The 15,103-nt window shown below is 35.2% G+C and overlaps 1 protein-coding gene across 1 annotated transcript in view; it reads left to right on the top strand.

The window, feature by feature from the left end:
- Window positions 1-15,103, top strand: part of DYNC2H1 (dynein cytoplasmic 2 heavy chain 1) — a 306,581-nt gene that overhangs the window by 71,980 nt on the left and 219,498 nt on the right. The window contains exons 39-46 of the mRNA XM_047752686.1: window positions 1,315-1,522; window positions 4,743-4,872; window positions 5,846-6,001; window positions 8,427-8,686; window positions 10,065-10,311; window positions 11,648-11,799; window positions 13,370-13,514; window positions 14,901-15,003. Of these exons, the coding sequence (XP_047608642.1) occupies window positions 1,315-1,522; window positions 4,743-4,872; window positions 5,846-6,001; window positions 8,427-8,686; window positions 10,065-10,311; window positions 11,648-11,799; window positions 13,370-13,514; window positions 14,901-15,003 (1,401 nt within the window). The remainder of the gene's footprint in view (window positions 1-1,314; window positions 1,523-4,742; window positions 4,873-5,845; window positions 6,002-8,426; window positions 8,687-10,064; window positions 10,312-11,647; window positions 11,800-13,369; window positions 13,515-14,900; window positions 15,004-15,103) is intronic.

The raw sequence follows: 15,103 nt of genomic DNA on the forward strand, positions 1-15,103 counted from the left end.
ATAATCTATAGTAACTCTTATTATAATAGAGCAATATGGGTGAATTGTAATTCACAACTAAATTGATATAAAATCTGATTAATGAATTACATTATAATGCCTCAGAAATAAGAAAAATGACAAATTTTTATTTGGCATTGAAATTTATGTGTGCCACATTATCAGTTTGAATATGATGTTTTTAATAATTTTGAAAATTTGAGTCATAAAATAGTAGACTTCATGGTCTAAATTTTTTGGCTTAGTGTTTAAGAAAATTGGGGCACGAATCTTAGACTCTCTGCTTTTTGTTAGGTCATAATTTAATTAATAGTTGTTTTTCCAAACCAGTAGATGAGAAGTTTAGAACTCTTAAGATATTGGAAGGGATTTTCAGTGTAGTGTCTTCATTGTCATTGTAGTCAGTAATATCACACTATGTAAAAACCAGACATATCTTTGCTTATTTCTCACACTTTTATTGGTGCTGTTTTCTTCTTCGAATTGTTTCAAAGGTCCAAGAACAACTTGAAACTACTTTCATTTTAGGATGGATGTATTTAAAAAAGATTTGTTCTGGAAATAATTGTGTACACAACTTATTCACTGCTTCTCCCCTTTGAGGTCACTTTTTTGTATATCAAAGAAATTTAACAGGGATATACTTCTTATTTCTCATGTATGGCACTAAAAAGTAGGTTTCTTGTATTTTCTGAAAGTGATATTACATAGCAAGCATTCATACATTCTAATGACATGGTAGCAGACAAAGGTCTGAAGAATATCTCACAAGGTTGTGGGAATACCAATACCTAAATCTTGTAAACCATGTTTTTTGTTTTTTTTTTTTGACTGAGAATCCAGTTCTGTATGTTCATAGACAAATAGAGCATTATCACAGAGTATACAACTGGGTCTTTGGCCAGCTGAGCCTGGATTGCTCATGGGTTTTCTGCAACATTTGTAGTACAGATTCACGTGAAAAATTTCACCTTGGGAGTTCCTGTCCTGGCAGGTTAAGAACCTGACTAGTATCCATGAAGATGCAGATTCCATCCCTGGCCTCACTCAGTGGATTAAGGTGATTTGACCCCTAGCCTAGGAACTTATATATGCCGCAGCTGTGGCCAGCCCTAAAAGAAAAAAAGGAAAAAAAATTCAATTTGTTTTTTTTTTTTTGTTCTTATATTCTACTTCATAAAAATAAAATATTGCTTATGGAAATTACATCTATAGAATAAGAAATGATTATTTTATTTTTTATATTTAATTATCATCACAGCGTATTTTTAAAATTTATCTTTATTTACTTATTTATTTTGAATTTGAAAATAGATGTCAACTCATGGATAATCTGTGATGGTGATATTGACCCTGAGTGGATTGAATCTCTGAATTCTGTTCTGGATGATAATCGACTGCTCACTATGCCCAGTGGAGAAAGGATTCAGTTTGGCCCAAATGTGAACTTTGTATTTGAAACTCATGATTTAAGTTGTGCCTCACCAGCCACAATATCTAGAATGGGAATGATCTTTCTTAGGTAATACATTATATTAGAATATTCATAGATTATTATTTTGGTTTCATGGCTAAGTGAAATAAGTGGTGTATGAGTAATGTGTAAATATTTGTTTTCCTCATTTCTTATTAACTTCTTTTTTCTTAGGTTTTAATTCATTCAGAGAGTTCTTGTATGTTACAGTGGAATTATTTTCAGCTGCTCAGTTGTGTTAAAATTTCTAAATTATTATTATTTGCTTAAATGCAACAGAAAGTATTTAATTTGTATTGTTTTTCTATTTTGTTTAAATATTATGGTGAGTTCAGAGAAGTGAATATGCTACTTATGAGCTAGAGGCTAATAATTTAAAGTTAAGTAGCCACAGAAACTTAGATTCATAGAATTTTAGAGCTAACCTAGGTGTAATAAGTCCTATGGCCCAATTGTTCATTTTATAAGTTGGAAACCTCTTGATTTTTTTTGTTTGTTTATTTCCTATTCAGTGTATTTGGAAGAGGCTTGAAAAGAGCAAAAATGAATAACAAACTAATTTTATTTTATGTATTTGTTTTTTGTAATTTCAGGGTCACACTGGCATCATATGGAGGTTCCCAGGCTAGGGGTCGAATTGGAGCTGTAGCCACTGGCCTATGCCGCAGCCACAGTAGTGCCAGATCTGAGCCGCATCTGCAACCTACACCACAGGTCACAGCAACGTCAGATCCTTAACCCACCAAGTGAGGCCAGGGATCGAACCTGCGTCCTCATGGATACTAGTCAGATTCGTTCTACTGAGCCATGACAGGAACTCCAATGGCACACTAATTTTAGATATCATATACAGCAGTCACATACCAGAACATGGACATTTGAGCCACTTTCATTTCCCAAAATGAATAATGGAAAAATCTGCTTTTACTTTTTGAATTTATGTTTTAGAATTTGATATTTATTTGTCTATATAAAGTGCTCTACTCTTCAGAATCATTTGAAACCATTTTTGGTGTTGTATGACACATCATAAGTTGGTTCAGATTGTTTCTAAAATTATTTAGTTGCTTGCTTTGGCAATATTACAGGAAAGTTTAAATTAAACTAGCCATGAACTCCCAATTAATATTTTAAGGTATTAATATAATAAATTATTAAAAATAATATAACATTGGGCTTATAGCCTTTTTTTTTTTTTTTTGGCTCTTTATGGGCCACACCAGTGGAAGTTTCTGGGCTAGGGGTCCAACTGGTGCTGTGAGTTGCAGCTGCTGGCTTACGCCATAGCCATAGAAACGTAGGATCTGATCTGTGACCTACACCACAGCCCATGGCAACACTGGATCCTTTAACCCACTGAATGAGACCAGGAATCAGAGCTGCAAACTCATGGATACTTGTCGGGTTTGTTACCTCTGAGCCACAGGAATTCTGGGTTTATAGCTTTTGTAATACTATCTCACACAATTTATCTCATTTATTCAAATGTATTTATGTAATCTTGTGAGGAAAAATAGGATAAGAGGGAAATACATGATTAAATTTAAAAATTATTTATTGAATACTTGTTATGTATATGACATTAAGTTAGGCATTTTAGGAGAGACAGCAAGAGCGAAGTAAAGCTAACACTTATGAAGGAGTTATATTTATGGAAGCCTTGTCTTTATGGTGCATACCTTCACATAGAGGAGATAAAATAAATATAACAGCAATTATGATACAAGATAGGTTGTAAATGAAATAAGCAGTAAGTAGAATGCCATTGCTATTTATCAGAAAAAAAAGATGATGTATTGCTGTAGAGGATTTGAAAATTGTTGGTGAACCTAATACTGTTTGTGAGCAGAATGGTAAATATATATGATTTCATATAAAATACAAATATATATTAATTAGTTTTAGTTGCTTTTTGATTAGCTTATACTTTAGTTTTAGGTTTTATTCATTTCTTCAGCAGTTGTTTGCACTTGCTATTCAGTAGACCAAATGAAGACCTTTTAATAATGAATGAAAATGCTATTAATTATGCTAAGACAACTGATATAAATCAAGATTGTTGCAATCAAACCAAGACTCATATTTGCCATAGGCACTGAGTAGATCCCATTGACAACAAAGTCTTTATTCTGAAGCAGCTAGAGCCTTTGGTTTGTCTGTTTTGAGCCTGTCTAATATAATTTAAATATTTACTTTTGATCTTTTCATTTTTTCTTTACCTTATTAAACTGGATAGAAGTGTGGGAGGAGAAACATAAGGGCTCAGTACTTATGTTGCTATGAAACAGTTGTAGAAGACAGGAAAAATGACAAAATCATGAGCCTTGGTCACTTTAAAATGATTAATCTATGAATTGTTTTTACTGTAATTTTTATAAATGTAATAATTTTGAATAAGATATCAGTTATATTTAATTTCAATCATTGGCTGTTGCTCATGTAATTAAGTGCTTTGGTAAAATAATTATATTTTAGGATGATCTGAGTTTTAATAGTGGCATGGAATTGTAGGTAGTTGGCTTTTTTTGGGATAGAGAAAAAGAGAAAGTATTTTTAAAGGTCTACATTAAGATGCAGTGCATCTTGGAATTCTTGTTGTGGCTCAGCAGGTTAAGAACCTGAAGTTGTTTCTGTAGGGATACAGGTTCAATCCCTGGTCTTGTTCAGTGGGTTAAGGATATCCAGCGTTGCTGCAAGCTGTGACAAAGGTCGCAGATGTGGCTTTGATGTGGTGTTGCCTTGGATGTGGTGTGGGCCTGCAGCTGCAGTTATTCAGCCCCTAGCCCAGGAACTTAAATATGTTGCAGGTACAGATGTAAAAAGGAAAAAAAAAAAAGGCAACACGTCTTGAAATCTAACGTGCATTTGAATCACTCAGAGGTATTGTTAAAGTGCTTTAGTGGGTCTGAGTTGGGACTGGGATTTTGTAGATCACACTTTGGGTAATGAGGATTTAGACCACTTTTTGGCTAGCTAGTAGATATGTAGTTCTTCTTAGATTTATATTTATAATAATATAGATGAAATTTATTTGCTTTACCTGATAGATGATATATATATGTGTATATACCTATATGAATGTGTGTGTATATATATATAGAAGTAACATATTCACACATACATATGCAGAAGTAACTAAAGTCAACTCATATATTAGCAGATAGAGTACATGTGTAGAATAATTTTACTGGAGCAGAAATTTACTCCATTTAGTACATTCACAATTTCTTCCTAAATAATTTCTTATATGTTTGTTCATGTGTTTTAGTGATGAAGAGACAGATCTTAATTCTCTGATAAAATCTTGGTTGAGGAATCAACCACCTGAATATAGGAATAATCTTGAAAACTGGATTGGGGATTATTTTGAAAAGGCTTTGCAATGGGTTCTAAAGCAGGTAAGATAATTATAATATTTTACAATTATTTAGGCAAGAAATATAATGATTGAGTGTTGCTTACATTCAGCTGCCTTTTAGTAGAGCTCTGCCAGAATATGGGGATGGAGTGCTGGGTAGATGCCTTTATTGCTGTCCCACTGTTTTTCGTCGCTTACCATTGTGCCGTTTTCTGCATGGTCAGATATATCTCATCCTTCAGATGTTCGCTTAAATGTCACCTTTTTCAGAGAGACCTTGCACCCTCAACCTGAGTTATCCTTTCTCGAAACACTATCTTCTGCTGCTCTACAGCTTCTACCACAACGTGTTAATCATTCCTCTACTAGATTTGACTTCTGTTAAAACAAGTGCTCTGTTTAATTCACCTTAAAAAGAAGTACCTAGTACCACATACAGATCCTAATGCATAATTGGTTCTCACTTGATACTTAGAGAAAGAATGAGAATCCTTTCCTCTTCCATCTCTGGGCAGTTATTCACAGCTCCAGAGGTCGGCTGATCAAAATCATTTATACTACCTGAATCCAAAAGTTTCATTTTAAGCATGTTTTTACCAGCTTTTCTTGTCCAGAGCAATTAATCTACACTTTGCCTGTAGCTTCTTTTTTTTTTCTTTTTTTTTGTAATCAGCAAGAGGGAATGAAGAACTATTATTTTTAGACCAGTGCTCATTGACTTACCTTTAAAAAAATATTCTTCAGGTTTAGGAAGTAAACAAACTGTATATCTATAGTTATAGTTAGAAATACACAGTTGGGCTTTTATGATTGACTTTGTTTCCACAGTTTATGTATATATCATATATATGTAACTTATATGTATACAAATTGAAATATAAACATTCTACAGCTGGGGTAGAGGGATAAATTTAAAGATGATCCTTGAAAAGGTAAGTAAATGTCAGTCTGTATGGTTCTGATTTACTGGTTAATATTTACCCTTTGTCTCTACCATGTATTTTAATCAACAGAATGACTATGTGGTAGAAACAAGTTTGGTTGGGACTGTGATGAATGGTTTGTCACATCTACATGGATGCAGAGATCATGATCAATTTGTTATTAATCTCATAAGGGGGCTCAGTGGAAATCTGAACATGAAGTCACGTCTGGAATTCACCAAAGAGGTAATGCACTTTGAAAGCCTGCAGTCAACATTTTTTGTTAATTTTTGTTGACCCTTGGTATAGAACTTTTAAATTTTGAAATTATGCATTTAATACAATAGTAATGAATTTGTATACATATCTTCCTCAGTTTATGATGGGGTTACATTCAGATAAACCCATCATAAATTGAAAATAATCCTAAGTATTTGCTAGGCTTAACCTATCAAACATCATAGCTTAGCCCTAGCTTTCCTTAGAGTGCTCACAACACTTACCTTGAACTATAGTTGGGCAAAATTATCTAACACAAAGCCTATTTTATAATGAAGTGTGTAATGTCATGTAATTTATTGACTATATACTGAAAGTGAAAAATAGAATGGCTGTAAGTATGTCAGTTGTTTACTCTGGTAATTGTGTGGCTGACTTCCAGCTGCAGTTTGCTGCCACTCACTGCCCCGCCAAGCATTACTGGAAGGTTTCTTATCCACATACTGCTAGCCTGGGGAAAGATCAGGTGGTTGTCAGATTGGGCCACTTCTTTCCAAAATGGCAGCCTCCAGGGAAGTTCATGCCACTGGTTATTTTCTGGGACCTCCACCTCTAGTGTCCTATCCTCACCTTGAGCCGTAACTGACCCCTGCTTTCCCAGAAGACCGTTGGACCCACAGATAGGTCTGACCCAGATTCTTATGGAGTCCCTTCTTTGTCTGGGCACCCAGTGCACATAAAACTCTTTGTGCGCCCTTTAAGAGTGGAATCTTTTTTCCCCCGTGTCCTGTGGAGCTCTTGTGGTCAAGCCCTGCTGGCCTTCAATGCTAAATGTTTGGGGTGGCTTGGGAGAGGTTCCTCCTCGCAGTATCAGATTCCCCGGCTGGGAAAAACTGATGTGGGGTTTAGAACTCTTACTCCTCTGGGAGAGCCTTGGCAATATAGTTATTCTCCAGTCCGTGGGTCTCCCATCTGGACCTGGCGGGTATGGGATTTCTTATATAGTGCAAGTGCCCCTACTACCATCTCATTGTGGTTTTTTCTTTGTCTTTGGGTGTAGGATCTTTAATCCTGAAATGACATATTTTTAATCCTTGTTCAACCAGAAGAGTTTTAGCAGTTAGGAATGCTTTTATGGAATAATCATTATAAATGTTTTCTTTATTATATGCAAAGGTGTATTTCAGCCACATTGTTTATAAAATTAAATTCTAGATATACAGAATTTCTTCCTGTTGGCCTCTGTTGAAATAATTGAACTCATTCCTTTGGTTTGGCTCCAACACTTGTTTCTGCATTTTTATCGTTTTGTTTCATTGATACCACCATTTATTGCTTTCCCTCTTCTGCTTTTCTTTCTATGGCCATTCTGTTTCCTCTGTTGCCAGATACTTTTCATTGTTACCACTCAGTATTATATTGTATGCTGCTTTTTTTTTTTTTCTCTCTTTTTCCAGGGCTGCACCCGAGGCATATGGTGGTTCCCAGTTTAGGGGTCTAATCGGAGCTGTAGCTGCCGGACTACGCTACAGCCATAGCAATGCAGGATCTGAGCCGAGTCTGCTACCTACACCACAGCTCATGGCAATGCCGGATCCTTAAGCCACTGGGCGAGGCCAGACATCAAACCCACAACCTCTTGGTTCCTAGTCAGATTCATTTCCGCTGTGCCACGACGGGAACTCCATATGCTGCTTTTAAGCAGATATTTTCATGCCAAAGTTTAGAATAAAGATGTTGAAAAGTTGCATTAGAGGCTAACTCTCTGCTGTGTATCTGTGCAGATAACAGTTTTCTTTGTTAGGAAGAAAAGATCAAGAGCAGTGGTGGTGACACTGGAATGGGTATTGCCAAAATATAGTGGAAATGAAGAGTCTAGGACTCCTACATTGTGTAATTTGTAATTTCGTGTTCATATGAGCTTAATTAAAAGTTGAATATACTTTTACAATGATGTATTTGCAAACTAGATGAATTTTACTTTAGAGAATAATATTTGAGATAAAATGTTACTATAATTATAAAGGATATTTAGTAACTTTAGTGCATGGAAACTTTTTTTAGAAGTAAGATGATTCTCTTTGGGACATTTATTTTTTATTTTTTATTTTTTTTTGTCTTTTTGCTATTTCTTGGGCCGCTCCCTCGGCATATGGAGGTTCCCAGGCTAGGGGTCTAATCGGAGCTGTAGCTGCCAGCCTACGCCAGAGCCACATCAACGCGGGATCCGAGCCGCGTCTGCAACCTACACCACAGCTCACGGCAACGCCGGATCCTTAACCCACTGAGCAAGGGCAGGGACCGAACCCTCAACCTCATGGTTCCTAGTCGGATTCGTTAACCACTGCGCCACGACGGGAACTCCCTCTTTGGGACATTTAATTTAGAGAAATAAAATTTTGGGTAGTCTGTTTGGAATTGATGAAAACCTGTCCACCTTTTTCCTCTTAAGGTTTTTAATTGGGCACGAGAATCTCCTCCAGACCCTCACAGACCAATGGACACCTACTATGACTCGAGTAGAGGAAGATTAGCACCTTATGTGCTGAAAAAGCCAGAAAATTTGACGGCTAATGATTTCAGTAATGGCCAAACTCTTCCAGTCATTCAGACTCCTGACATGCAACGAGGTCTAGATTACTTCAAACCATGGCTAAGTTCTGATACTAAACAGCCGTTTATTCTTGTAGGACCAGAAGGCTGTGGCAAAGGGTAAGAGGAGAAAAATGTTCATTGAGGTGCATAATGTGGATTTATTATTCTCTCCTGTTTTAAAATGATTTAACAACTTTTGTTACCTTTCTTTTGGTTAAAGTAGCATTTAGATTTTTATGAAGGACTCTTTATTGTCATTACTTGTAAAAATAATATGACTGTAGAGAATATATCTTTTTTTTCTGCCAGGCTGTGTCTTCTAATGGAATCAGAGCAGTCTGAGAAGATACTCATAATTTGAATCTGTACATATAATCACAGCAAAAAACCAAATACTTTGATGTACTCACACATGACTATATGCTATAGTTATAAAAAGATGAATCTTGAAGTTCTCTATTTAAAAATAGCTTTTAGTTTGTGGAATTCAACCTATTTTTGGTGCCTACTGAGTAGTTTTTTGAAAGTAAAGGAAAACATGGGTTATTATTTTCACATTTCTAGTAATAATTAAACAATTCTATAAAATCATAGTAATGTTTTTAACTTATAGAATTTAATATTTTAAAATCTTTCCTTCAACTGTTGGGAAACAGTGTCTCTCTTTTTTTTTCTTTGTCTTTTTAGAGCCACACTTACGGCATATGGATATTCCCAGGCCAGGTGTTGAATCAGAGCTGCAACTCTGGGCCTATGCCACAGTGGCAGTATTGCCAGATCCAAGCCACATTGGCGACCTACACTGCAGCTCACGGCAACACCAGATCCTTAACTCACTGAGTGAAGGCAGAGATTGAACCCTCATCCTCATGGATATTAGTCGTGTTCATTACCACTGCGCCACCACAGGAAATCCAGCAGGGTCTTTTATATGTACTTTTCAAACTAAATTATATCTGTGAACATTTAATATTTTTTGTTGAAGAGTCTCAAGAATGCCTTAAAATATGAATTTATTCTTTTCCAGTCTAAAAATTAGAAAACTACCTTGTTATGGAAACCATATTTATTTTTACCACTTTCCTTTAAAAATATCATACATAATTTAGAAATTGAAATATTTATTTTTTAAGTTTTAAATGTTTATTGAAAGTGTTGTCTCCACATTTTCTATGTTTTTTTTTTTTAATTTATGTGTTGGTATGGTTTTAAGTATTTTATTTACAATGTTGTGTTAGTTTCAGGTGTACAGCAAAATGAATCAGTTATAAGTATACATATATTCATTCTTTTTCAGACTCTTTTCCCATATAGGTTTTTACAGAATATTGAGTAGATTTCTCTGTGCTATATAGTAGGGCCTTGTTACTTACCTATTTTGTAATAGTAGTATGCATAGAAACTGAAATATTTAAAAAATAGAGTTTTTGTATTGAATTTAAAAAGTATTTTATTAGTTGCATTTACCAAATCAGATGTTTTACATCTTTCCTAGGATGCTGCTCAGGTATGCCTTTTCCCAACTCCGGTCCACTCAAATTGCTACAGTTCACTGTAGCACACAAACTACTTCTCGACATCTCCTGCAGAAATTGAGCCAGACATGCATGGTAATCAGTACTAATACTGGTCGAGTGTATAGACCAAAAGACTGTGAAAGACTTGTTCTGTACTTAAAAGACATCAACCTACCCAAACTTGACAAATGGGGGACCAGTACTTTGGTAGCTTTCCTACAACAGGTGAGTCTTATCACTTTGAAGTGTTTTGATATAATTGGAAACAATTTAATTTCATTTAACTTTTCTTATAGATAGAAAAATCTGTTTCCCTTCTTAGGGGCTTTTTCACTTAGCATGTATCATGGAAATTAAACTCTTGAAGCATCTCATTCTTGTTCTGGGGCTACTTTCTTTGATCTTCTATTTAGAAGTTGGTATTACATTTAGATAATATATGACAGAAAGAGTAAAAACAGCCTTTACCCTATACTATTTACCTATTCTTTATTTCTTTATTTCTTTTTCTTTCTTTCTTTGTTTTTTTTTTTATTTTTTTTTTGTCTTTTGTCTTTTTAGGGCCACACCCACAGTGGCACATGGTAGTTTTTAGGTTAGGGGTCCAATCAGAGCTGTAGCTGCCGGCCTACACTACAGCCACAGACACGTGGAATCCGAGCTGTGTCTGCAACCTCATGGAAATGCTGGATCCTTAACTCATTGAGCAAGGCCAGGGATTGAACCCACGTCCTCATGAATACTAGTTGGGTTTGTTAACCACTGAGCCATGACAGGAACTCCTCTATCCTTTATTTCTAAAAAAAACCCTAGGAAAGTAGAGGCTTGGGATGGTGCTGGAGTTGAATTATGCCTCACTCTTTTAGGTAAATGCATTTTTCCAAGAGCAGTTAGACTTCTTCAGTCGTGCCCTTTTCTGTCTGCTTTAGCCCATTCTCCCTCTTCACTTACTAGAGACCATACATTCTCAGTCATTGTGGAAGATTTTCTTTGTGTGATATCCGTCACATTAGAAAATAAATTCTAAATTATTTCTTTATATATTCATATAGGTTCATGTTTTTTTCTCTATAACTACAGAATAAAATATTTATAGGAAAAAATATTTTCCTTTTATTTTTCCTGATTCATTTACTTTTTTAATTTTTTTGGTGGATTTGTATTATCACCTAGATTTTAATATTTATTAGACAAGCATTTTATTTACTTATTTATTTATTGGCAGCACCCACAGCATGTGGAGGTTCCTGGGCCAGAGATCCAACCTGCACCAAGGCAGTGACCTGAGCCTCTGCATTGACAACACCAGATCCTTAACCTGCTTCACCACCAGGGAATTCTGAAAAGCATTAAATGATGATAATTCAGCTAATGTTAATTGAACACAGAGTCTTGAACTGTATTATTTTTAATGGTATAAGAACTTAAGATATATTTCTGTCATTAATTCTTAAATTAGAGGACAATGATTGCATTTGGAAATAATTGAACTGTAAGCAGAATGCATCATGACTAGAAAATCTTATGCATGAAATATTTAAACATATTTATTTTCAAATAGATATTGACATATCAAGGATTTTATGATGAAAATTTGGAATGGGTTGGTTTAGAAAATATTCAAATTGTGGCTTCTATGTCAGCTGGAGGAAGACTGGGAAGACATAAGCTTACTACCAGATTTACTTCTATTGTTCGTCTTTGTGCTGTAGAGTATGTATCTTAAGTTATTCTTTCTTTTGGGGAGGCATCTATATATTGCATTTTATGAAAGACATCTACCAATGATATTTCTTCGAAGTGTAGAATATAAAAAAAGTCTAACTTAAGCTCTGATATTTTTTTTCTTGCATGTCCCAAACAGAAGGCAGTAATTTAGGATGAAGAAGGTTTTAATCAATGCTTCTTATATATTAGAAATAAGACAGAACTGTTTTGTATCATCTCAATGTCAATATGAGGATTTTGAATAGTGGGTTTTATTTAAATGTTTTATGGCTTACCTAAAACAAAAATAAAATCAAATTTTATGAAGTTAACTAAAAAGAGAATGTAGATATGAACAAGGTAGAGTTAGGTCTTTTAGTGGCTGATGGTATTAACCCTAATAACCCATCCATCTCTATGGTCCATAATTGTTACATGAATTTGATTTTATGGCACTGTGTTCTTTGTTATATTTTGCCTTATAAAATCTTGTTTTTATGCTTTCATATTAAACCACTTCCATCTATTAACATTCTTCTTTCAGAAATGTTATAAACAGCAATTAACTTGTATTGAAATAGATTTTGGTTTGGGAGGAACAGGTTGATTTTATTTGTTGTATTTTACTTTTATACTTCTGAGGTAGATTACTGCTCTTCGTGCAGGCTGTATTTAACTCAAAATGCCTTTTCTTTCTTTCTTTCTTTTTTTTTTTTTTAAGGGCCACAGCTTTAAAAAGTGTGTGGCATATGGAAATCAGGCATATGGAAGTGACATATGGAAGTTCTCAGGCTAGGGGTAGAATTGGAGCTGTAGCTACTGGGCTCTGCCACAGCCACAGCAATGTGGGATCCATGCTGCATTTGTGACCTACACCACTGCTCATGGCAATACCGGATCCTTAACTCCCTGAGCAGCCAGGGATCAAACTTGCATCCTCATGGGTACTAGTTGGGTTTGTTATCACTGAGCCACAACGGGAACTTCCGCAATATGTTTTTTCTTAAGTAAAATTTTCCTTTTGCCCTTTTTAAAAATCAGTGGATTTTAAACAATTATGTTTATAGAATTTATTAGGAGTCTCAGTATTTGACAACAGGTAATTAGGTATCTGATTTAGTTAAAGTAAGATTAGGGACTATGAGGCTGGCCTTAGCCCTTGGGTAAACCTTAAAGGTGTATAGGTCTCACAGTTTGAAAACCACAGCTATAACTTAACATTGAAATAGTATTTTTTTTTTTTTTGGTCTTTTTGGTCTTTTTTTGTTGTTGTTGCTATTTCTTGGGCCGCTCCCGCGGCATATGGAGGTTCCCAGGCTAGGGGTTGAATCGGAGCTGTAGCCACCGGCCTACGCCAGAGCCACAGCAACGTGGGATCCGAGCCGCGTCTGCAACCTACACCACAGCTCACGGCAACGCCGGATCGTTAACCCACTGAGCAAGGGCAGGGACCGAACCCGCAACCTCATGGTTCCTAGTCGGATTCGTTAACCACTGCGCCACAATGGGAACTCCCTGAAATAGTAATTTAGAATATTGACTTATTTCGACTTCTTTTTTCTATGCCTTTTTCTAGTTACCCAGAAAGAGAGCAATTACAGAATATTTATGGAGCATATTTGGAACCAGTTCTACATAAAAATCTGAAGAATCATTCTATTTGGGGTTCTTCATCAAAAATTTATCTCTTAGCAGGATCTATGGTACAAGTGTATGAACAGGTATATATTCATTTATATTATAGTTTTCATGTCTGTTGGTATCATTCCCAAAGGCCTACCTTTAATTCTGATCTGTGTTGATGTTCAGGCTTTCTTTTCCTGTTGTTTATTATACTTTTCTACTAGGGAATAACTGTGAGGGTAGATGCTTGTGTGTGCTTTATTCATTATTGTATCTTTTGGCACAGTTTCTAATGGGTAATAAATATTGAATGATAAATCAGATGATTATTCTGCTTTGAGCTGAAATTTAGCATATTTACAATAGACTTCATCTTCTTTCCAAAACTGGATCTTTCTCCAGACTTCTGTATCACTTTCTGTCTTCCAGGCTTCAAACTTTAGAGCAGTTTTTGATGTTTACCTTTTTTCCTCTTATCTTTGAGTAAATGTCTAAGGTATTCTGTTAAAGTGGGATGTTACTGGAAAATAGGCATTAAGGGTACAGAGACATTTTTTTGAGTACCTTCTCTTTCTAGGGCTTGTCCTAGGGATACAAAGATGACCGAGTCTCTCTTCTCTGGTAGTTCACAGTCTAATGAGGCTCCTAATCATATAAATAAACTATTAATGCAGTGTGATAAGTCTAACAATAACAGTATGTGTAAGTTACAGAGATAGCATGGAAGAGAGTTTGAACAACTTTCTTGTGTGTGGTATTTGTTAGGAGGTGAAATGTCAAATTTTGAAAAAGTGAAAAATTCACAAAGTGGCTGGAGAAGAAAGAGGGTCTTCTTGGGTAAAGGGAATAGGATGTGAAAGTTATAGAAGTGTTTGTGGAAATACTTTTTAGAGTATTAGAGTAGAAGTGGGGAAAGATAGAGCTATTTTTTTCTATATTAATTCCAAGTTAAATGCTGAAAACCAGAGTATGAGCAATGGCTCCATCAATAGAGGGAAAGTCTCCACACTTGGTTATATGTTGAGTTGTGACACTTTGATTTGTTAAAAGTTCAGTGACTCCTTGAACATAAGCTAGCTCTGTGGGTCCCACCATTAGAAAATGGGTCTTACCTATACTGGTGAGTACCTTAGAATTGTAACTACCATTTTATAAAGCTTAGGTTAACTTTTCTTGAATTCCTCTCTCTAGAAAGGCTTTATAACCTTTTATTTCATTTTTTTTTTCATGGACAACCTTTGACAGTTTGTTGATATTTATGAACATCCTCTCTTAGATAATATTTTTTAAATGTATAAATGTAATGTTATCATTTACAAGATAAATGAGGAAATCAGTTATATTGAAATACAATAACACCTGCTGGTATAAATTGGCATTTCTATGAATCTAAGGTGACTGAAAAATTTACAGCATGATTATATTTAGGAGAGGTCATGGTTATATATATTAAAGACAGGTCATTTACTATATATTTTTTTCAGGTGCGGGCCAGATTTACGGTTGATGAGCATAGTCACTATTTCTTTACTCCTTGCATCCTTACTCAGTGGGTTCTTGGCTTATTCCGATATGATTTAGAAGGAGGTAAGTTTGCTTGTATGATTTTTAAATCACGTCTTTCTTTAGAATGTCATAGTAGAAGTTACTGCTACTATGGCTCATAGAAATGAACCCAACTAGTATT

Source organism: Phacochoerus africanus, chromosome 11 (assembly GCF_016906955.1).
Source record: "Phacochoerus africanus isolate WHEZ1 chromosome 11, ROS_Pafr_v1, whole genome shotgun sequence".
NCBI lineage: Eukaryota > Metazoa > Chordata > Mammalia > Artiodactyla > Suidae > Phacochoerus > Phacochoerus africanus.